A 24069-nucleotide genomic window follows, 5' to 3' on the forward strand; every position below is an offset into this window, starting at 1 on the left:
ATAACCTCAACGCATGTAACGCTCCCAGCGTGTCCCTCGTTTATGACGCTCGTCATGACTGCCATTCAGGACGATAATACGGAATGCAAGTTCGTCTGCTTCTTCTGCAGGGGTCATGGTGACGTCATTAGGCCGAGCTCTGGTCGGCTCTGATTGAAGGACAGTGGGGTAGACCCCAAGGCAGCTTGCTTCGATGTCTACCCACTATCCTTCGATCAGAGCCAATCACAGCTCGGCATTCTGACGTCACCATGACTCCCGCAAAGAGAAGCAGATGAACTTGCGCTCCGCATAAAAAACGACTCAAAACATATGCTGTGTTAAAACGGTGTGAGAATGCGCGTTTATGCACTCTTTCATGAGCGCAATCCGTGAGCAAGTGATGTGCAGCTTCTCAGGGACCCAGGGATCCTGGGTTCAATCCCCACCCCTGCCTGTTTCGATCCATGGATGAGCATTGTACCGACATGCGGTGGTGTATCACTACTGCGTGATGCACGTTAAAGACGCCCGGCTCGCGGCGCACTTGCTAAATTTCTTATCTTCAGCTGGGAGACAAGTCGCCCGTTGAGACAGACTAAGTTCTAGGCTATATAAGCATCCACACAACACAATTTTTTTGCAGCTTTTTAGGTTCACGGAATTTACTGAACTGCTGAGGCTCTTCAGTCAGTTAATTTTCTTGATAGCTGGACCTTCCTCACGTTTCCTTGCCCATACAGGGCGCTCGTAAAGTGTAAGCGGACTACCGCGGTTCATACCGCTCGTATTAATGTCTCTTCGTCCTCTGCAAGCGGAAGCTTTATGACTGAAGGCCCTCAAAATAGACTATAGTTGGGATTTATGCCAGTCACGCGTGACGTAATTATTTTAGTGCCTATATAAACAACGCTGCGCTTGACAACTATTTTCCATTCCCCCCATAGCTGAAAGTGTGGTGGGAGCTACGCGCTCGCCTGACCAATCAATCGCCTCCCTTTCACACCCTGGCACCGCTCTCGGCGCGTGGGTAAGGGCGGCAGCGTGATCACATGACGAAAAGCAGACGTCGAGGAAAGACGTCCAAAGGAGCGTGTGGCTTCAAGTGCACTGTCAGCTTAGGTTGATTGGAACGTAGCCGGTTATCGAAGGTGGAAAAAGGGTGATCAAACAGGTAACCGAGGTCATAATAGACCGTCTTCGGTCCCGTGCCACTCACTGCGCCGGACTGTTCAATCCAGGGGCGGATCCAAGGGGGGGGGGGGGGGGGGGGGCGACGGGCCCCCCCCCCCCCCTCCCCCTTCTCGGAGGGCAATTTGATACGGGTGGATCCCCCGGTGCCCAAGCAAGAATGGGAGAATAGTATATTTACAAATTCCCCACCCCCCCTCGCCCAAAAAGGAGTTCTGGATCCGCCCCTGGTCCGATCCGGCGCAGTGTGTGACTTTAACCGACGTGACTTTAACCGGACACACACTAAACGAGTGTCCACAATACCGCGCCATAATTGCGGCCTGACGTCACGCCTTTCACTGGCGGTGGGATGACCGAGTCTTTGGGGGAACAGGTTTCGGTCCGCACGATCGGCTACTACAACCGACGGCGTGAGCGAACGTCGTAGCGGACGTTTACGAACGCGCATGGCGCTCTGTCATCGACCCAAGCCGTTTTCTTTTCTTTTTTTTTTTTTTTTTTTTTTTTTTTGTTTTTTGCTATCGAGAGTTTTTGCATCGGGGCTCACGGCCTTCACTCGTGCCGTCTGGCCCGCGAGCGACGGCTATCATGAATCATGGAGAACACTACACACCGACGACCCCTCGCTGTGCTGGCCGCCTGGATCGCCCTAGCTGCTCCTGTTCCAACTGCGCGAAAGCGTGCTGTTCGAATGATCGACCCACTCGGGCCTTTTAGTCGACCGTGTCACGCGTGTTTCGAGAGCTCAGTCAACAACACGTCGAATTCCCTTTCTTCATCGCCTCTCTCTCTCTGTCAACATACAGGCCGTTTGGGAAAACACAAAACAGTCACGCAGCAGTCACGCTTGAAATTATTTAGCATTGAAAAAGCTAATCTTTTCAGGTCAGGAAAACACTTTCTTGCGCCATACATTTAGTTATACAATCGAGCATTGGCATTAGAAACATTATCTCCGTATGCCCGACAACTTTCTCGGCTGCATATGTCGCGCGTGCGCAAGACATATGCAGCCGACCAGCCGAAAGGCAGTCAACACTTTAATATGTAGAGATATATAGTTTATACATTGCCCGTCAACAACCAAGAAGTGGCCTGCACGACGGTACAACAGTTATTGTTGCCAAAGTAGTCAAAGAATACGTGTCTCACAAATCAACCGAGTGTATCAAATAGTCAACTAGACATGTCAATTTGTAAAAAAAAAAAAAAAAATTCATTTACGCAAAAATACTTCAGACGCCGGGAGTCCTCACGACTAAAATAGGTGCGCCGACTTTACGCAACAAACAAAACAAATTCATTAGACTTTTTTGCTTTCCACGTGGGGACCATCATGAGCGGTACAGAGTAACTGTGATATATAGAACTGTGTTAAGATGGGCCCTTGGATTTGCTCTACCCACTGATGTTGCCTCCTATAGGGAAGGCATCATCGCTATTTTAGTGCAACCCTGTCATTGGACATTTGGAACAAAAATCTGCATAAAAAGTGTGCGGATTGCAGGCTTTCCCGGACGGGACTCGGAGCACACTCGAGCACAACTTGGCGTAAAATTGTAATGTCACGTGCAAGCCTCGTGTCATAAAGAGACATGAAAAGTACAAAGTTCTGCCACGTCAGTTATAACTATAAAGGTATTTGACAAAATGCAATGCGTCTCACATATTTGTTTGCTATCGTAATAAAAATGCCAGCCTGTTTATTATTATTGTTATTACAATAATAATAATAATAGTAATAATAATAATAATAATGCCAACGGTTCCGGATGAGTGTACTTTTACCACCTTTGCGGAATAAAAGAAATATATGGAGGAGCGTCAAAAATCGAGTGAAAGAGAGAGGGGGTGAAAGAGAAGGGAAAGAGAGAACGTGGGCTGCGCGTCAGAAAAAGTTTTGTTCAAAGCAAAGGAACTCGGCGGCGCAAGTGCGCATTAGGCAGGGTGCGGACAGAGCGGCCGTCCGAGGTCACCAAGGAGCGAAATGCGTCGGGATAAGTTTGAGCGCGACGCCTGGTATTGATACATTTTCTTACAAAGAGAAGGTGCGGAGGATCTATCAAAGAAAGGCCTCGCTGCCTTCTCGGTGAAGTTGAGCAACTACGCCTTTATCGCCAACAACGTTCGCTCGTTGCGAGGGCAGGAGCCCGAGCCGCCGCGCATTCCCCAGCATTCTCGCGCGTGCTTCGCCTCGCATTTCACAGATGGCGCCACCGTGAAAAAAAAACCTCCAAGCCCACGGTCTCTTCAGCGCGCGGTAGAAAAAGTCGACGTCCGACGAATTTTGCTCGCACCGTAAATTACGAGTAGGATATACGTGAGTCTGTGTAGTCTCACTCGAAGTTTCCAGTTTGCCTCGTTGTGTTTTATTGAGCGAATAATCAATTTTCCCTCTTGACGAGCGACGGTGTGTACGCGATGAAACTTTTTGTAAAGAAATTCGGCGGTATAGAACTCTTCAAACTCTAAAAATTTGCCCCTAAAGCAATCTATATTGATAAAAATTAAAATCTGTAACTACTTTAACGCGCTTGCAACGAAGAATTCGCCGAAGAAATTCTAATAAAACTCGGAGAAGAAAGATTTGTAGTTTCCATTTAGTGTAACAGATGTCACTACGTGCATCGTCAACTTCGAGGAGGTTGATGGGATTGCATGGCTGTCGTCCGCCATGATGCTCTTTGAAAAATTTCCTCTATACCTTCGAGTAAAGCGCTTAATATGCTTTCTTCATGGAGGTGAGATACCCAGCTTCACCATGGACTAAATTTAGAAACTCTACTCTTTCTAATTGAGCCATAAAAACCCGTTTATACGGGTTTTTTGGACTGCTTTCGGCCTTGCAACCGTGTGGCCTCGTGGTTCTCGTACGAGGACTAAGAACCACTCGCAAGGATGAGCAAGCTATCGTTCCGCGCCCGGGCGCTGGACGCCTCCAAGCCAATGCCCATCTATCGGTCCGAGGAAATACCAGATCTTCCGGATTTTGCTGCGATCAACCGAGCTGTTCCTCAAATGCCCACGGGAATGGAAAAAGAAGAAGAATGTGTGAGTATATTTCACAAAGAATCCATTCTCCAACCTGATTGGTCGTTGCGATGCAATGGCGGGTGGTTAAATCGCACTCCGTGTTTTGCTGCGCACGTTTCGCGATATTTCGCTGTCACAAAGTGTTAAAGCGCTCTTTAAAGCTCCGATCGCGGTGTGGTGAAGTTATTTGGGATCGTTTGCCGCGCTTTGTGTTTACAAACAGACGTCGATTCGCGCTAGTGACGCATTCTTGCTCCGTATGCATCTGTTTACCATGCTTGTTCGAGTAGCGTCTGAGCTGCTAAAAACACCGCTTTTATGTGATCCTCGGTGCTGAAAGACGTAATTTAATGCGCCCTTATTTGTTGTGTGATTGGGTTATTTCTTATGTTTATTTGCGTGTGTTAGATCCGTTTGTCTCTCTTTGAAGTACCGAGCGTAAAGGCCTGTTTTGACAGACATGTGCGAGTTAGAGGAACGATTGGCTTGAAAATTTCTCGTTTACATCCTGTTTATGAAATAAGCATTCAATTACATTGTTGTTGTGTAGAAATAGTCGAACTGCAGAAATAATTGCGTGAATGTGAGATGTGATGTGTTGTTACATTTGAGATGGATCACTAGTAAATTGTTTGGACGTAACATTCCTTACCAATTCTATTCTGGATTTAATGGAAGGTTTAGAGGATTCGTTAGGGTGCTCATATTTCTACTTTAAATGGTAGACAAACTTAATATTTTCCAAATTTCGCATTTACTTGGGCATTTTTGGAGGTTACGGTACTGGAACATTGTGTGATTCTGTGCTGGTTGAACCCAGATGGAAACGTGCTGTTTTTAAAGTGGCCACAGTATTTATGCACACCTACTACATTGTAATGTTTATTTTAGTTACTTTTGCCTAAGCTTATTTTATTGTCCTGTTTACGCTAGTATAGTTGCATTTTATGTCATTTGCTTGCTGTGAGTGTACTGCCTTGTGTGTGTGTTATCATGTGTGTGTCTCCTGTGCACGTGTGGTTTTATGACGACACCATCTCTTTTTCACTTCAGTTGTTTTGGCTAAAATCCCGCGTACAGTAGCAGTACATTCAGAGGAGCAGTCAGGATTCAGAGAGGGAACTTCAACCTTTTCATCACCAATATATGACATGGTGGCCAGTGTGGAAATTCTTATGGATTTTATGAGCTCATAACTCAGTATATTTGCTGTCCAGGTGCAAGTCCGAATTTAGCAATTAATGCAGGTTTTTGGTTAAGTAATTTTGATAACTGGCCAGGCAACTGCTCCTGGTATACATTCAATTTCTCCTTATCCGAATTCTGGCTAGGTTGTTGCCCTGCGTTTTGCTTCTACCATATGTATTTCCCCGAATGAAATCACAGCTTTGTGCTTTGGCACTGTTTCAACAGAAATTTCTTTTTTATGTTTGGGCACATTCAATGTGATTGCCCCTCACAGGTTAGCCACTTCAGTGTTAGGACCAGTCTGGAAATGGGTCCCAAACCGAAAAAGATGATGGTGGAATGGACGCAGGGTTTTTGTTTTTAGAATGGAGAGAGAGAGAGAGAGAGAGAATAAACTTTATTAAGGAATCCAACGGCTACGGGGGTGTCCCTGCTTAGGCGGCGGCCAGGAGCCCTTGGGCCCTGGCGGTGTCTTCCGCTTGCTGGACGACCCAGAGTTAGTCATCTGGGTCTGCGCTGAGCAGCACGGTCTCCCACTGCTCCGAAGTAGTTATTCTGTGACCTTTAAGGTTCGCCTGTGGGCAAGCCTATAAAATGTGTGGTAGGTCTGCCCTTTGATTTCATTCCCTACACATGTTTGCATACTGACCCGGGTAGTAATGACTGTAAGCCACCGGGTTTGGGTAGGTCTTAGTTTGTAGGAGATGCCAGGTCACCGCTCGCTTCTTATTGAGTGCGGGGGATGCCATATTCTACCCAATCTGTAATGGCCAGCAATTTCCTGATATTTAACAATGCGGTCCGCTCTCGACCCTAGCAACGGCGGCTTCATAGCTCGACATGTAAGTCCTCGAGCTGTAGTGTGAGCCGCCTCGTTGCCGGGGAGAGAGGGGTGTGCGGGTGCCCAGATGAGTTGGACTGCCCGCTGATCGCGATGGTTAGCCAGGATCCTTTGTGCCTTCGGTGATATGAACCCCCTTGCAAAATTTAGAATTGCAGCTTTCAAGTTGCTAACTACATATTTGCAATTTGTAGATGCTATCGCTAGTGCGATAGCCGACTCCTCACCGACTTTGGCATCACTAACACAGAGTGCCGCATGTTCGAGTGTCACTGTCTGCGTCTACCGCTACTATAGACGCACCGCGGTGAGCTGCATATTTGGCTGCGTCGACGTAGACCACTTTCAGAAAGTCCTGAAATCTCTTTTCTATAGCCTTAGCGCATTTACTGCTCATCATTCTTTATGATAATTGGGATGCATGTTTCTCGGCAGTGGATTTACTTTTACGTGTCTTCGAATATCGTGCGGGATGTTCACCTTTGTGCCGTATTGGGATTCATATTTGATATCTAGCTTTCTGATTATGTGTCTGCCCGTTACTCTGTGTTAGTCGTTCGTATTGTACTATTGTGTGGGCCTCTATGAGTTCACCTAGTGTATTATATACACTAGGGGCTAATAACTTGTCATTAGCCGTTCTGATGGAGAAGGCGTGCCTGTTTATACAGTCTTCTGATAATTCCATCTATTTTCTCTCGCTCCGAGACTTGGGTGCAGAGATACAGGGCCACATACACGATGCGATTAATTACGAAAGCTTGAACCAGGCGGATCAGGTTGGCTTCTTTCATTCCGGATTGACGGTTTGCGATTCTCGAGATGAGGCGCATGGTTTGCTGGACGCTGTTCTTGAGTACCTTAATAGTTTCGCCGTTATTGCAATTTGTCTCCCTACTCCTTAGTGCTTTTGGGAAACATGGCTTATATGATCGTGGGTTGGCTTTGTCAGGTCGAGTGAATTGCGGAGCGCCAAACTACTCTCTGTTTCTCCAAGTTTAGTTGGAACGATTGATGGCGCTTTCAAAAGCCATGAAGTACTTGCAAGTATTTCTGAGATCATACACAACTGAGTTTCCGTGCTTTGTCATTCGCGGAAAGCTAACAAGTATGAATTTTCTACCACGTTCGCCTGTAATGTTAGCATTTCACACGGCGGCAAGGGCAACATCAAGATGCACATCGCTTCACAAAAGCATCAGAACTATGTCTCTTGCCACAAAAGGGCAGGGCACCAACGGCAGTTCCCCCCAAAACAACTGCGAAGACAGTGTGATCCGCGCAGAGTACCTCTTCACAAGATTTCCTGTCAAACTAAAAAAAAAATTCCCCCCCTCGGCATGGCAGTCTCCTGAATTGTCATGTTTCTAGGTTGGCAGGTATGCCATTTTAAAAAATGCAAATGCCATACATTTGAATGTAGTTTCCTTGCATTGCAGCTTATGTTGTCTCAGTCAAATCAGTGGTGCAGGTGGGATTTGTATGTCTAGTCATACAGCACTTTCCCATTTTGCATTGTGGCACTGGCGAAGCAGCATACTGGCGATTCTACTTCTGCTAATGTTGCATATGTTAACTTGCTGAGATGCAATGATGTGGATGCCAAGTTAATGCTGCAAGCATTGTCTGACTATGCTGACTTCACACATAGTTTTTCATGTCCCTCAGTCAGGGTTTAGTCGACTAACCAGAGGACATTTTCAGTTATGCACTTCTTGCAACTGTGCATTCCAACCAATTTAATTGTTCTGTAGTGTGAATTGTTTTCTAGTGGCTTGTTCAGTGGCAAAATGGTCTTGTATTTTGTAGACACCTGCATACCTATAAGTTCACTGCGAATATCTGCAGTAAAAGGGGGGGCTCAGGTAGGCATAAAGCTCATTCTGTGGATGCTGGATCAAATGTGGATATGTGGGTGGGCTCCCGCAGCTGTGCAGAGCGGCAGGGCTATGAAACACTGGATATCTGTAAAATACAATTATGCTGTAGCAACATAGCCCCTTGTTTTGTTGGGCAGAAAATCTCGCTTTCCTGGGCAAATGGACCCTTTCCGAAAATGCTGCTGACAGCCCTGATACGCCTTGTTTGACTATGCCAGGAAGTACAACAGGCAATGCAGTTTGTAAAGTGCACCGCCGTGACTATGCTGGCTGTTGCCATAGCGAATGCAGATAACACTGCTGCCAATGGTCTCCTACCGAATAGGAGTCTGGCTGTTCTTAACAATCACTTACTAATAGACTAAATAACCGTCTCGAAGACAAGCGACAGTAAACAGTTGCATAGCTACAAATTTGTCACTGAAAGCTACCTCAAGCAATCACTGGTTGTGGTGCCAATTTGTTTCTTTGTGGGTGAATTCCCAATTTTGCGTTAGCGATTACTGTGAGTTACACACACTAAATTAACCGTTTTTGTAGCTTTTGTATCGTGTACCCACAGTCTCGTGCCTTTCTTAATGAAAGGCACAAAATTGCGTTCTGTTGAACTCAATGCGTTTTACGGCAGCGTTTCCTTGCACACAACCAGATCTGAAAGAATACCCTGCACCAGGGTTTACTAGAATTAAGGTCATGCTTAAATTTTTCTTATGTTAATGATGCTAGTCATGGGACTGGCAATATTGTTGTTGCAGCACAATATGGGTATTGTTATGGGTGTGTGTTTGCTTGCAGGTGCATTGGAAGGTTCTGTTGTGACAGTGGTGGCCAGCTACACTAAGCAGAACACATTTTCAGTCATGTACAACAGCAATAAATGTCCTACAAATATTTTCCCCTTCAAAGTAGCGCATTCTAGGTTCCCGTGGTGCATACTTGCGAGTTTAGTGCGCATTTCCTTGCCCCTCAAAGTGGTAGGATTTCACTGTTCAGACTGATTCGGGAAACATATTTTCTCACCTTGTCTTTGTTATTATTGTTCGCTCCAGTTTCTGTACAGAGTAACATGACACGCAGCAACAAAAAAGCATCTTCATAGTAGTGTCAGCGTCCGAGCGGAGACACGTGCACTTGAAACACTCGACATGGGTTGACAGTGGTCAGCCCCAGCACCCGCTTGTAGATTTGAAAAGCCACTGTCAGGTAGGGTCCCGGATTTCGCGGGACTGTCCCGACTTTTCATAAAGCGTCCCGAGTCCCGCATCGTTCCTTTGGGAAAGGTATACGCCCCTGATTTGGTCCAGACAGTCCAGTTAGAAATCTTATATGTGATCCAACGTACGCCGAAGCAATGCTGCGGTGTCTAGCGTTGACTGCGAGGCTTTAGCCACTTGGATGCAAGAGCAATGGCAAGCAGGAAATTGCAGCGGGTGCCTGTTATCACCATCATCATTTGTATAAGCCCCTTTGTATCTCCCTTCCCGTCCCTTGCAATGCACCCTGCACTCCCCCCCCCCCCCCCCCCCCCCCCCGCCCCCGCAGGCACGACGTATCAAGGGGGCCGCACCTTCCCCCCCCCCCTGAAACCTTCCCTTTTGCTGGGGCCTCCTCTCCCCACTCCCCCTCATACAGGATTTTGTCATGGGTGCCCCCCCCTTCCCCTCCCCAATCAAAGTCCTGGCTACATGCCCTTGTCCCGACTTCCTTCTTTGAAGAGTTGGTAACCCTACCGCCAGGGAGTGCAAAACAGATGGAAGGGTCTAATATGTAATAGAAGGGGGGGGGGGGGGGTGTCAAGCTGGTTTTTGAAGTAATATAGTTGGTGCTTGATACTGAACAGGCATAAACATCAGATGTCATATCAACTCTTAGTTTCAAGAATGATAAAGATGAATCTGCTTCTTGCTTCATTGATTTTATTCATTGTAATTTACTGATATTTGTTCTACCGGCGGTTTGCCCACGTGATGCTTCCTGTGTCAGCCACCGTTTCTACACTTAATGTCCACATTTTTCTTTCTTTCTTTCTGTGCTGCTAGAGAGACAGGCATGAGATTGAGATAGTCTTCATGTATAATTTTGTTGCAGAAGTGCAATAGAATTTTTTCTAGACATAGCAAAGTGAAAGTGTGGTTGGGCCTAAAATATAATGTAATTGCGTGGATTACGGGAGGAACATAGACAGGGCTGCTGTTATGATGTGCACAGGAAATACGGGAGCGGAGGCAACAAATCTATGGATGAGGGCTCAGCAGTGTATGGATGCATTTCAAACATTTTTTTTACGAGATTTTATTCATGCAGGGGTGTAACGATAGGACAGTGTTATAAAACAATCCTTTATCACCATGCATATACCATTCACCGTAATATTGTTGCCTAATAAACCTTTAGGGGCCTATTGAATTTTAGGGCTTGCTGAGCTCTTGTTTTGGTTTCGATCAGATAATCAGATGTCTTGAGGGTTCTCCTCTTCACAAACAATCTGACAAGCAGTGTCTTCTGGCGAGTTAAAAATGACCATTTTGTTAATGTTTGATAAGAATATGTAACAGGAGTGACGAAAAACAACAAAAAAAAAAGGATGAATCTCTAAACATGTTTTAGTAAATTTATAGTGGAAGCCCTCTATTTCGCAAACAATGATGTTAGGCCGGTGAGTTCAAGTGATCGCTTAGGACGAGGATGGTGCACACTGTAATTGTAATGTCTGTTGGTCATGCAGACAGCAGTTCCATAAAAACAGGATGTCTAATTGGTCCATCCCTTCATGGGGATGGTCAGCTTGGCTGTGCCTTGTATGACCCTTCTGTGCATGCCCACTGTACTGGTACTATCCTTAGCGGTGCTGTGAGAACAATGGTTACTGAGTGTAAGCTCACTACATGTTTGACAAAGGTATAGAAAAAAATAGCCCAGTGGGCAAAGAAAACAGTCGAATAGTAGCTTCTGGGTGTCCAATTTGTCTAAGAGGCCCTGTTGATAAGTTGATTCTTTCTCTTGGGACTTCTGTTTGTTGCACAAAGGATTAAGGGAAATTAGCATTTGCTCCAACCTACAGTATCTTCGGGGTGTGGCCCTGGGTTAGGATTATCTGGCCATCCTAGACGTGTTATCTTGACTGAGTCATTTGAAAAAGGAGCAGCGTTGCTTGCCTGTTTTTTTTCCTGTGAGTCGGGGCTAGTAGGCATCTAAGCACACATTTTCACTTACTGCAGTATCTGGTCCTGTATCTTTTTCTAAATTGGTTGGGAATAAATTTGTAACAAAGTGTTAGTTTTTCTTTGTACGTGCTAAGGTTGACTCTTAAATTCACAAATTCTAGGCAAAAGAGCCTCAGTAAGATTATTAACAAAACATGTTAAGACATACATTCTTGATTAGCAGTCACCAAAAGGAGTGGAACTGAAAACATTCTTATATGCTTATCAATGTTAGTTTGCACACAGAAAAAAAAAATTGCAGCTTACCAATTTTAGAAAGATATCACAAGGGGTGCAATCGGGGTTTCAAATGTTTACTAGGCATTTTGGAGTGAAAGAAACAGGGGCACTGTTGTTCATACTACAAAAGCTGCTCGGTACTGTTTTAACCTGTGCCATTCATAAAGATGTTCAGTATTCGGATGAAGTTCAGAACTTCTCTTATGAAGTTGCAGATCGCTCCCGGTGCCACTCTTGGATATTACCCTCATTGCTCACAAATGCTGCCAAAAGTTGCATTTTGTAGGTTTGTTGGATTTTTGTATGAGACTACAAACAAAGTCTAGGTCATTATCAACTTTTTAATACTGTTAGTGAGCAAGGCAGGTTCTATTTTCCGACAGAACATACATGTAGCAACTCATTTTAATATGCTGAATGAGCCCATCGAATTACAAAGCCCAGTGGTAGTCAGTGCCTCCTCACTTTTGTGTGGGAGCATTGCTTCCGTCTCATCAGTTGCTTGGATGCCATGGCGCCATAGCCTGGAATATAATCAGGGTTCTGAACTCTCGACTCTGGGAGATGGCGAAACGCTGATTTTGAATGTCAGCTTAGTTGTGGGGCTCTGCCAGAGACATTTACAGTGAGCGACAAGCACAATTAATTTTTATTGCTATGATGCAGTTTTTATTAATTTGCTGTTTATTGACCTAACACAAATTCTTCACTGACTGCTGGAGGGGGCAGTTTCTAATGGCTCCTAGGCATTTTAACAAAACCGAAAAGTTCTAATGTCTTAGAAACTAAAATATTTAAAAGATGGCCAGTTTAGAAGGCAAATAGATCAGTCATTTGCTATCACCCGATTATAAGCTGATTTTAGAAGTTAATGCTGAAAACCAAGACAAAAAGAGCGTACTTCTATGACTTGTATAAGTCGCAGTGTAAAATTGATCAGTCTTTGTAAAGCTGAAATTTTGTCACCTCTATCTAAACCATTTCTGTGGCTGTGACATTGTTTATTCTTTAATACCAACATAGTGAGGCTTCATAAAACAAAGCTCTACCAAATACAGGGCCCATTTGTCAGATCCACACTGCTATTCACAAGCTTTAATTCTGAATCTGGCAGTGGCAGTTGGCTTGTAGCAAAAATCTGATGATTTTTTTCTTTATGACAGGATGGAAACCCAGTGGATACTGTTATAGTGCATCACTATAGTTGGTGACAGGTTAAGAGTAAAGTGGAAGCTCCGCCTACCCCTTTCCACTTTAGCAGATTGAAGGCTGCAGAGGAGGTCGCCTCCTCTGCAGCGGTCACTCTGCTAAGGTGGAAAAAGGTGGGAGAAGCTTCCACTTCGTTCTTGACCTGTCCCCACAGTAAATACTAGGACAAATGAAAAAAAAAAAAAATTAATGGGCAACAAAAGTGGATACAGAGGTGGGATGCCAACATGTTGTTATGGGATAGGCTGGGCGGGCTGAGACATATTTACAGATTGTGTAGAATCTGCCAGTGCTTGTATTGAATAGATTTAGGTCAATTCACTAGGGTATGTCAGTAGCACAGTCTGCACTTTGCTTTTTTGTGTGTCCGGGCATGGCCAACCACATAGTATTAATAAATACAAGAGCACTGTGCGGTCCTACTTTTTGGGGCCCGGCCTGGGCCAGGCCCAATGAGAGGCCGAGGCCTGCCTCATCTCTTAAATTCAAAGGTGCCTTGAGGAGGAGTTGCTGCATTTGATTTGTTTACTAACTTTCATAAAAGACGCTGTCATATCACTGTCACGTGGTAAACATTAGAAATCTTACACAAATATAAAACATGCTTATCTTTGTTAGCAAGAGGGCCTTTTTTTCTTCAAAAGTTTGAAAAGGAAAGGGGAAGACAGTCATACTGTCCCCTGTGACCGGATTGCCTTCGTTTTCTTGCCTGCCGGCAGCTGTCCCACTATGCTGATGGAATCTCAAGGATTCTCTGTATCTTCTTTCGGGCTTAGCATAAATAAGCTTTCCTTATTTCTAAGATTATTTTAGTGGCATCCTAGCGAGATGGCACTTATGTTTTTTTTTGTTTCTTTCAAATCTAAACGATCAATGCGCTAGCGTTTTCTTCTCAGCGTTTTAGAAAGTGTGCTACACCATTGCGCGAGCCCGGCATGGGCCCGGAAAGAATCCGTGCTACCCGGCCCGTGCCCAGACCGAACCGAGAAACATTCGGTGCTACCCGGCCCGGCCCTCGTTCTGTGCCGAGTTTGGGTTTTCGGGTAGGCCCGGCTTCGTGCAGAGCTCGAATAAATACTCCTTGCTGATCCCGTTGCTACACAAGTAGCATGGGTTACTGTGGCTAAGGCAGCTTTTGTTTTTTTGTTTCTAAGCTACCAAGGGGGTGGGAAAGTCTTACATGGTCCCTTTAAAAGGCTACTGACAACATTTTTTGTCATTATTGTATCGCTTTTATATTTTCAGTTGAATCAGGTATTCAGAAATCACACTTTTTACCCGGATGAAACAGTTCCTTGAACACTAAAATCACTTATCAAGACTGGATATGCTGGCTTCCTCTTCCTCCTCTTTCTTTTCTGATTTGTGATGTTGTACCCAACTTCCTGAATCTTCACTAGCGATGGGGCAAGACACTTGGTGTTCGGTCTCAGGCTGTTTGGGAAAGTTCCAAACCTTTGTGATAAAATTATGGCAGTTTCAGCATTTTGGGAGGGTTTGCCTTAAATTTATTATGTTCTTTTAAGGTGAAAACCTTACTTGTCCCAGTGCGCGAAAAAGCGGCGTTGTCATACCCGAAAGATGGCCATGAAAATATGTCATCAGACACGTGCCGCTCAATCATAAGCTCAAGGGTGGCGCCGTCTTTGAAATCGTCCTAGGCGTCGTCCTCTAGGCGTCGTCCTTGAGGTCATTCTAGAGGTTATCGTAGACGTCGTCCTCTATGAGTCGTCCTAGAAGTCGTCTGAGAGGTTGTCCTTGGCATCATCTTAGGCGCCGTCCTAGAGGTCGTCCTAACACCATACTTGGTGTCGATCTCTAGGACGTCGTTCGAAACTTTAATACATGTAGAAACATTACTCGAAAACATTTCTCTCGCTGGACTATAATGCTTTCGCCTTCCTAGACGAAAGCAGTCTTAAATGTCTTCCTGTAATGTTTTTTTTTTCTTTTTGTCCAGTGACAGATTAGCATGACAAAAGTAAAATACTAAATTTTGGGGGAATTATGGGTCGTAGCACTTCTAAAGAAATGTGTGGAATCTTAAAACAGCTGCTAGCTGGGTTCAGGTTTGTACTGGTTGATTGGTGGTTGATTACATTTTCTAGTATTGCTATTGTAACTATTGGCCATCAGCACAGTGAATATGGGTGTCTTTCTGCCTCCAAACCTGTGAAATTTATGAAATGAAAGCCTTCATTCTTTTATTCTTTCCTTAACAAATTCAAACTTGGGGAAACATGCGCAATTCAAGGCACCAGATGTGAAACATTGTGTTGCATATTCCAGACAACCTATTAAAAATGTGACAGGGAGAGTGTCTTAGACTTGGTGCACTGCATTTATTTAATTAGAAGTCACCGATCAATCGCCATGGACGTCGGTCTTGTCTAGTCTGTTGGTTACGTGATGATGTGGTGCTCCGTCGCTTCCAATCCTTTCTTCTGTTTTGACGTCATGAATACAGACACATAATATGATGAAAGGAATAACTTGAACGTCGATCTTGCCGCTGATTTTCTTCTCGACAAAAAGCACTCCTTCGGGTGAATGCAGGGGACAATGTTTGTCGGGTCTGTCCTCAAATTGCAAGGCTTTGATTGCATGTTTTCTAATATATGGTGGTTGTGAAATCAAAACTACTTTGACTGTCGTGGTTCCCTTGTTTACTTATCCAAAATTCCATTGAGAGCGACTTATTTTATTGAAGCTTGTATTTTTATTCAGGGTGTTTACCAACCTGGAAAATCTTGAAAGCTTGGAGTTGTCAGGAAATTTCAAAGCACCTGGAAAAGTCTGGGAATTTTCAGGGAACTGTCGGGGAAATCATCAGAAGATTAGTTAAGTCGGAGAAAATGACGTGACGTGGGCGAGGCACAGTGACATGCAACAAAGCAGGGGTGGTGTACGGTGGCGGGGATCATTTTGGCAACAAGTGACAGTTGCACGAGGCATCACCTTGCAGCATAAGCCACTACCTGATTTGCCAGATTTAATAGGAGCAGCTGCTGCAACCCCGTCTTCTGCATTTTCTTATGTAATGGTCAGGGAATTTTATCAAAATACTCGGGAAAAGCCTGGGGAGGTCAGGGGTCATTATTTTATGTGGTTCATAAGATTTCTCGTTAGAAAAAGTTGTAATTCTCACGCCTGTAGTCTGGCTGTGCCCTGAAACTATCCAAACCTACCTGAAGCAGTGGAGCTTTGGCCGCTCTTACAAAACTTTGCAAAACTCGGGTTTTGGGCCCGAAACCTGTTTCTGAGAAAGTTTCGCTCCATCGCTAATACTCACAGAATCAGAGGCTATTTTTCCATTTAGTATAATGCCCATGAAAGTTTTTTTTTTGTTTTTGTTTTTTTGTTTTTGGGGCTATCAAGGAAACACTTAATTATTTTATAATGTAAAAAATCACCCCGAAAAAAAAAAAAAAAAATGGAATGCTCTCAATTGTTTGCATTATGCCACATTGACAGTACCTTGGGCCTACTTCTACAATTTCAATTGTTATATGGGAAAACAACACTGCTCGATTGTATTTTTCCTCAATATAGCCTCGGATGAATCGAATTCCGAGTCACAGGGGATTTAAAGAAACAGCTAACATACAACACAACACTTTTGGGGGGGGGGGGGGGGGGGGGTTACTGAAAATGTTTTGATGTCACACACAATCAGTCTTGAAGGAAACTGCATTGAGTGTGTTAAGATCCTTTAAGCAACCTTGAAACCTGCATGCACATGCAGTAGCAGATAAGTGCCCGACATTCTCTCTTCCCCCAAGAAGGGTCTTGACTGCTGTAAAATACTGAGCATCCTCCCATTCTACAATAAGTGCTCACCCCTCCATTTTGTAACCTTTGGAAGATACACAAAGGAAATGTATCTTTACATACTGTTAACCTAAGGAGCGCCTATCCCCCAGTTTTACATGATTATCTCCAAATTTTGAGGACGCTTGCTCAGGATTTTACAATATGTTAGTCGCCTAATTGGGTGATGAAAGGGGGCCATCAGGTATCAAATATAGATTTGATTGCTCTGCCAAACTGCACTCAAGGGGCTCTCCATGCTACGTTATGCTACATTTCGCAAAGATGTGCAGAATTCGCATCAAGTGCGATTTCACTTTCTCGGTACTGAAATTAACACCTCTGACCCCGTTACAGATCTGGATCGTTGCAGTGGGCTTGTGCAATTTTTCAAAACTTTTGATTGTCTCTTTGCATAACACACTACTTATATTGATTTTTGTATCGAACACCGACCATACTCAAAAGTTCTGCAGTATTCCCAAGTGTTTGTGTGCCTGTTCGGATGGGTAGCTAGCTGCATTAAGCGTGTTTGTCACTAAGCGTCAGTGTACTGCGGAGAGGCAACAGCTAAGGGAGAGACATCGCAATCCTGCTTATTTTGCTTCGCTGCGGCAGCTGCAGGCTTAGAGGTAAAGCACTCCTCCAGTGTGGGACGGTGCATGCATACACGTGCCAAATATTGAAAAAAAGAAACTTGGTGATTATCGATGTGACGACCGTACCTTTCAGTAAAATCTTCAAAATGAAACCGCAGATATCTTATAATTAGACAGCAATAATTTGATCAGTTCTGTGCATCACTGGTCACAATTTTGTTAATTCAGGATTGAGATACGAGGAAGGATCCTTGGGTATGGTGATAGAATTTCTAAACAGCCTTGGATCAGGTGTAGCTGGACAGCATACCAGTCTAATTTTCGTGTCGAATTCCTCATTTAAGTACTACTCATATTGGTGAGGACTTCAAACTGCGGTGCTCGCTTTGTCCAACTTGTTTTTCCACAAAGCTCAGGGTTTACTCGACACAATGCTCCGTGGACGACTGTCTACATCAGCTTCTTCGAGCGACTTTGGGCGCGCAGATTGGACGCGAGTGCCTCGTCTGCGTTTGGTTGGGGACTTGCGCTCAGTTTGTGCTTCACCGATGGAACACAAGCCCCGGCCAAGCGCTGCATCAGAAACGCATACATTGTTGTTGTTCACATGGGCGTAGTCTTCCACTTATCCTCAAGGGCACAGCTGTTCAGTATCCTACCTTATGGGCTTGCTCTGTTCGCGAGGAGGGCGTAAGAGCTCTCTGCAAGAAGTGGCCACACATTGTTGGCATAAAGTGGTACCATAGCTCCGATTATGTTCGAGCTACAATTGTGTACAAGCATTTGTTAGTGTCTGTCCATGCATGCTGACGGATTTATATCAACTGGTGTAATCCTGCCAGCTTAGCTTTCGTGAGCGATATAAGCGAGCGTGAAGACGCGCGGCCGAAACATGATCTAAAAATATTGTATAGTGGTTGTCAGAGGCACTGCTCAAAACTTGGGAGGCCTCTTACTCTTCGAGGGTGCAACCAGTGAAAGTTGACTTAAAACTAAATAAGCCCTAGCTGTGGATGAGTCAAAGCTAGGGAAAATCCCTAAGTTGAGATGAAGTTTTCAGAAATTCATATTTATCACCCTCTTGCCGATTTCTGCATCGCCGTAAGGCTCTACATGTTAAAAGCCATTGATGCATGTATTTATGTAACAATAGCTTTGTTAAGTAAATTAAAAAGTGCAGTATTTTGTAACCTTCAGAATTGTGACTAGACAGCCAATTTTGTACTGTGAACTTTTTATTTTAGCAGGATATCAGTGAAGTATACTATTTTATTTGCATTTGATTTCATACATTTAAATCATCATTCACAGACGTTTGTGCTATGTCCTTCATCAGCTAAAAAGTGTTCAAAAGTGACGACTGCAATGGGGCTTTTCAAACTAAAAGTGGGACTCTTGTGTAACTATTCTTGCTGCCGTGCTGGGTGCTTCGAAGCACAACTAAGCAGCTAGTCGAGCATTTCAGTTAATCCAACTGTCTGCTATGCAGTGGATGCTAATCATTGCTTGCAGAGGAGTGGGAAAGCAAAGAAGGCACGATCTTATGGTTCTATTAACAAACATATATTTCTCGGTGTATAAGTCACATTTATTTTTTCCCCCAATTTCCGTCGGTGCATCTTATGCAATGGTGCAACTTACATGCGGACCTCAAGTTCGAAAATTTGCCACAAGGGTCATATATCTCGTTCGATTCGTTGACAAAAATATTGAAACTTGCTCTTGCTTGCGCATATATCAAGATCATAATACACACACGGGGTTTTTTCAGTGCAATCACTATGCACTGACCGTACAAATATATGCATACCTGCCAACTCTTCCGAATTTTTCGCAAAATGTACGAATTGGGACTAATTTTACGATTTTACGAATCTTGCTTCAAATTTTACAAAAAACAACAACAAATTATATTAAAAAAATATTACCTTTTTTTTTTTGTATAATTGTTGCTGGCGGTATCTTGCACCGCCACAAGAGGGCGATAGGTACCGTCTACGGCAGCGTCGTAGTTTTTACTATCCGCCTCTCTGGTGGCCACGGATCCAAAATCAATCCAAAGCCCAAAGCCTTTGTTCGTGTGTTCGGCGGCGCACGTTGGTTCGGCGTGTCCAGACGTGGTTGGGCCAGTTGGGTGTCTCTGTTTCGGCCAGTTTCGAGGCGAGAAGTGCGGCGTCTGTGTTTGTTGCACATGTAATCGTAGCATTTCCCTGGTCGCGGTGGCTTCGCGGCGCAATGGCGAACTCCAAACCTCAAAAGAGGTACTTTCAGGTGTTCATGAAGTCCTACACGTCGGAATTCCCGTGCCTCGTGCCATATAAAAAGGGAGAGAAGTTTGGATTCTGTAACACGTGCACGTGTGATGTAAGCGTTTCGCACGGTGGCAAGGCTGACATTAAGCTGCACATCGCTTCGCTTAAACCCCCCCCCCCCCCCCTCCCGGCGGCGGCGAGAGTTTCACGAATTCGAAAGTTCACAGGTTGGCAGGTATGTATATGGGTGCAACTTATGCTACAAAGGTGCAGCTTACGAACCAGAAAATACAGTAGCACTGCAAAGGTTTGAGAATGAGGTAAATGCTTGTGCTGCAAAAGGTCTCTTTGCTGCTTTAAAATTTCTCGGGTCAATCTGATCACTAACCCAAAGCACAGGTAGTGTGAAATCAACAATAGTTTCAAAGGGTTCCTTAGTGACTGGCTGCCTTAGAACAACAGGGGGTGTCTTTGTTGCCCTGCCTGCCCCCTGTGCAAGCTCCCTACAATGTTCTCGCATTGCGTAAGCCTCGAGCTGGCACGCATGTTTGAGACACCTCGAAAAGCTTCAGGCTCGTACTGAGCAGAACAACTGCAAGGCATCCTTGTCACCGTAAAGTCGTCCGTGACTATAAAGCTCTTTTTTGTCATTTTTAATGATTCAATATCTTTCCTGACCTACATACTTGTATTTAAGGTGTTTTGTAGAGGTAGTAGAAACTATGATGTTGCAAGTGTCATAAACAACACAAACAAACATGCAGGTGGGTTCTACTTGCTTTGGAGCGTAAACAATGCTGCCTTATTTTTTTTTGCCACGCCCACCAACAAAATCTTAATCTGTTATGTGGTGCACAAAAACCAATAGGAATAAGGTGTTCATGGAAACGTAAGCCCACTAATAAAGCTTAAAACAGAATAGAAAGATCAAATGATGCTTGACCCACCCGTACATGCTGAGGTAAAGGATATCTGTTAGTGTATGTATGAGAGAAGGTGAGGCAAACAAAAATTTTGAGGTTAAAAGCCTCGTAGGTTATTTAAATTCTTGATAAAAGGTATACTAGGACCTGCGAGAAAGGAAAAAGCTGACACACGCCTGCTGAGCTGAGACGAAAGGTGGAAATTTATGGCCCGTAATGAATCTACCGTATTTGCCTTTCCGTGAACAAATCTGTGCAAAAATATGAAATGTTACACTGCCTCTTCGCAATTTTCCGCAGCACGGCTTGTGCAATGAAAATCGATGAACTGATATTTTGTAATTGCAGGAATGCCTCTCCCCAATGTGGTTGGCCTAGCTCGAGACCTAAAAATTTGCAGCGTGCAAAAGGTTGATGAGAGTTGACAATGTAATTATGAAATTATGCCCAACATTCTTAACGCTGCCTTTGTGGTTATAACCATGATTAATGAAAGAAACCATGTCTCTGTGTTGGGTGCTGTACTCTTGTGTAGCATATTGTTGCTTTTCCTGGGACTGTAGGTGCAACGCTGCAGGCTGTAAGGGCAATTCTGTGACCTTCGTTCCTATTTTGTATGCTCCAGGATCCACGCAGCTGAGGTGCTTTCGCCCAATCTGATAAATCATTTATGACGGACGACAAAGGCACGGTGTTGGCACAGTCCCACATGACTCATTCTTGTTGGCCCAATAGTAACTGGCACTACAAACTTCCAAATGTAGTCTGTACTAAGGATTCCCTCAAGTTGATTACGGATTATTCAGCATAGCGAAGCATTGAATTTCCATTTAAAGCTACTGTATCAACATGCTTTTTTTTTTTTTTTCTGTGGTAACTTTTAAGGATGATGAAGCTACTGCCTGATACTACCAAATAGGATGCTGCACAGGGGTATACTGTAAAATACTGGGGAAGCACCCACCCTACTTTGACTTAAAACTGGGTTAACCTAGACATGGGTGCTTGTCTGGTCAAATTGGGCACTTAACATATAACTTAAAGAAAGGGAAATGTTACTAGTGGGCGCTTCTGCAGTATTTTACATTTTTTTATAACCTCGGTGCATGGGACCTAAAAGGGATGATGTCCAAATATTTGTTTTTAGTTTGTCAAAGTTTCAGAAGGAGCAGCAATTTGAGATAAATGAAAATTATAGTTGAAGGCTCCAAGTGGTTTTGGGGCTGCTTGACCAGATTTTGCATGTTTTTCACTGACAAGGGGGGGGGGGGGGGGGGGGGGGGGACATGTATTTGTTGGTCCACTTGCTTGTTTCATCCATCATTTTCTTAATTTGTTTATGTTTAGTAGTAACACTTTTTTATGGATAGTATGATGCACATACTAAGTTGTTCTTCATTGTAAGAATCTGTATGATAGAGGGGGGGGGGGGGGGGGGGGGCTTTGGCACTTCATTCTTCCCTGAAAACATTTGAGGATAGCAAATAATATTGTTATATTTTTTTTAGAATATTTGAAACAAAATCAGCATACTCCCTTTAGACCCAAGAATAATGAATAGCACTTTGCTTATTGTGGGCATTTAAGAGGAGACACTGTTCTTTGAGGCAAAAAATTAAGAAGAAACACATTTTTGAAGTTGTGCTTTTGAAGATTGCTTGTGTTGTCAGTGATGTGATTGCTGTGCCATTTGCACCAAAGGGCCCTGCTCCATTTAGCCAAAATATGAAGGATCTGCGCCAACATTGCACCAAAACTTGATTTAACTTTATGAATACTGAAAATAGAAAAGCTGAGTCCCCCTTACGCATCCAGAATGTTATGGCAGACTTGTGCAAATTTTCAAAATTTTTGATTATTGCTGCGAATAACTACTATTCAATTTGATCTCTCTGTCAAACACTGACTATACTCTGAATTTTCGCAATATAAAGTCATGTTCGCAGTCCGCCCTGGCGGGTAAGAGCATTGTTGAGTATGCTTCTCACCGCTCTCTTCTGTACTGCAGTGAAAGAACCGCGAAGTAAGCATAGCGATTTTGCTCATCTTGCTTCGCTGCCGTGTGCCTGCATGCTAAGAGGAAAGCGTTCCCCCCAAAGCGGGATATGTTGAACAGGCAGGGATTGGGTTTATTAAAAAGGGAGTGAACTTGGTGAGTGTTAATATAACAACTCTACTTTGCAATAAAAATTTCTGAATAAGACTGTTGCTATTATTTATGAAATACAGCAATGTTTTGGCAACATCTTTTTCCAATTCTATAGTTAGCAAGGGTACTTGCGAGAAACTTTATATGAACTGCTCTATAGGTTTATCCTTGATTTGAACTGTCTTGTTTAGTTACCATCTTTATATAGGTAATACATGTTTGAGGTACAGTCATTAAAATGAATTAAAACTAAATAAGATTAAGCAGTTGAAAGAGGCTTGGGAATAAGCTTAGCCAGTTTGGCTGGATTGTTTTTAAACAGTATATTTATCATTCACATGCCGATTTTTGTTATGCAGTTCTACGTATAAAACATAATTTATGTTCATAATCCAATAACAAAAGTTTTTTTTTAATCTGAATTAAGTAAGTTTACTTTTATTACAACCTTCAGAACTCAAATGAAGCATCAATTTGTGTGCTCAAGGTTCCTTTATTCTAACATTATTTCAGAAAAATAAACTATTTGGTTTATATTTTATTTCATACCTACAATAGCCAGCGTCTTGTTGCCATGCATATATACACCAACTCAACTCTCCTACGTCACGCCGCGGTGGTGGCGCGTCGGACGCACTTCCGGTCTGGGGCGGTGGGCAGAAGTCGCCGTGCGAAACATGCATTCTTGTGTTCTTTTCGGACAAACCAGACAAAAAACCTGCGTTCTCGTCAAAATGCTGGGACGGGGGCTGTGCCAAAAGAGTCTGGAAAGGTTTGAGATCAGTTTTCATGTGTGTTCTGCCCGCTCCGTTCGTCCGAGTACTTGTATAGTAGCCGTGAAAAAAGTAAACCAGACGCTGTCGAACTACGATTGCTTGTGCGGGCAACACTTTGTGGTCGCCAGATGTATTTGTTTTGTTCCAACATGAACGAGAGAAAACCGCCAAGTTGTCCGGGCCACCCGCGGGTTCAGTGCGTCTTCAAATTCACACGGCCGCCTGATTGTTCGAACTTTCGTCTGCTCTTTCCAACTTGTCTGCTTTTTGTCGTCTGCTCGTTCAAACGAAAGAGGCCCGCAGACCAAACTTTGACCCGGTGATTACAATAAGAAATAATTGCAGACCTCAAACGACTTAAGTAGGCTCGATGTAAACAGTACATACAAGATGTTGATCATTGGTACCAGTGGCCATCACCAACTTGTTACGCTTGGTCTGTTTCCGCTTCCGAATTTCAGTATCGACGTTGATCATCGCCGCTACCTTCTACACTTTTGCAGCACGAGCGACGTCGCGACCGAAAATATCTAGATTCTCATCGTGGTTTTGGCGTCCATACTGTGGTGTTCATGCGAATGAATCGCCGCACGTCAAATTATTTACGCAAAGTTTAGCGGTGTAACGAGCCTTGATAGTTTCGCTCAGGCGATTAAAGTGGCAAGACATTGCTATGGGGACGTAGATTCGACAATTCCAACGCGAAAAAGAGTGTGCAGACTCACACAGACGCCGACAACGTGACATTCCAAAGGTTTGTGGACGCGGGACGCGGTGCTTCTTGCCCGCACTC

At 44.0% G+C, this 24069-nt stretch overlaps 1 protein-coding gene across 1 annotated transcript in view; it reads left to right on the forward strand.

The window, feature by feature from the left end:
- Positions 1–3805: 3805 nt before the first annotated feature.
- Positions 3806–24069, forward strand: part of LOC8053961 (enhancer of polycomb homolog 1) — a 98276-nt gene continuing 78012 nt past the window's right edge. Inside the window, exon 1 of the mRNA XM_029973895.3 lies at positions 3806–4224. Within this exon, the coding sequence (XP_029829755.3) occupies positions 4072–4224 (153 nt within the window). The 5' untranslated portion in view covers positions 3806–4071. The remainder of the gene's footprint in view (positions 4225–24069) is intronic.

Source organism: Ixodes scapularis, unplaced genomic scaffold, assembly GCF_016920785.2.
Source record: "Ixodes scapularis isolate PalLabHiFi unplaced genomic scaffold, ASM1692078v2 PGA_scaffold0__279_contigs__length_252992795, whole genome shotgun sequence".
NCBI lineage: Eukaryota > Metazoa > Arthropoda > Arachnida > Ixodida > Ixodidae > Ixodes > Ixodes scapularis.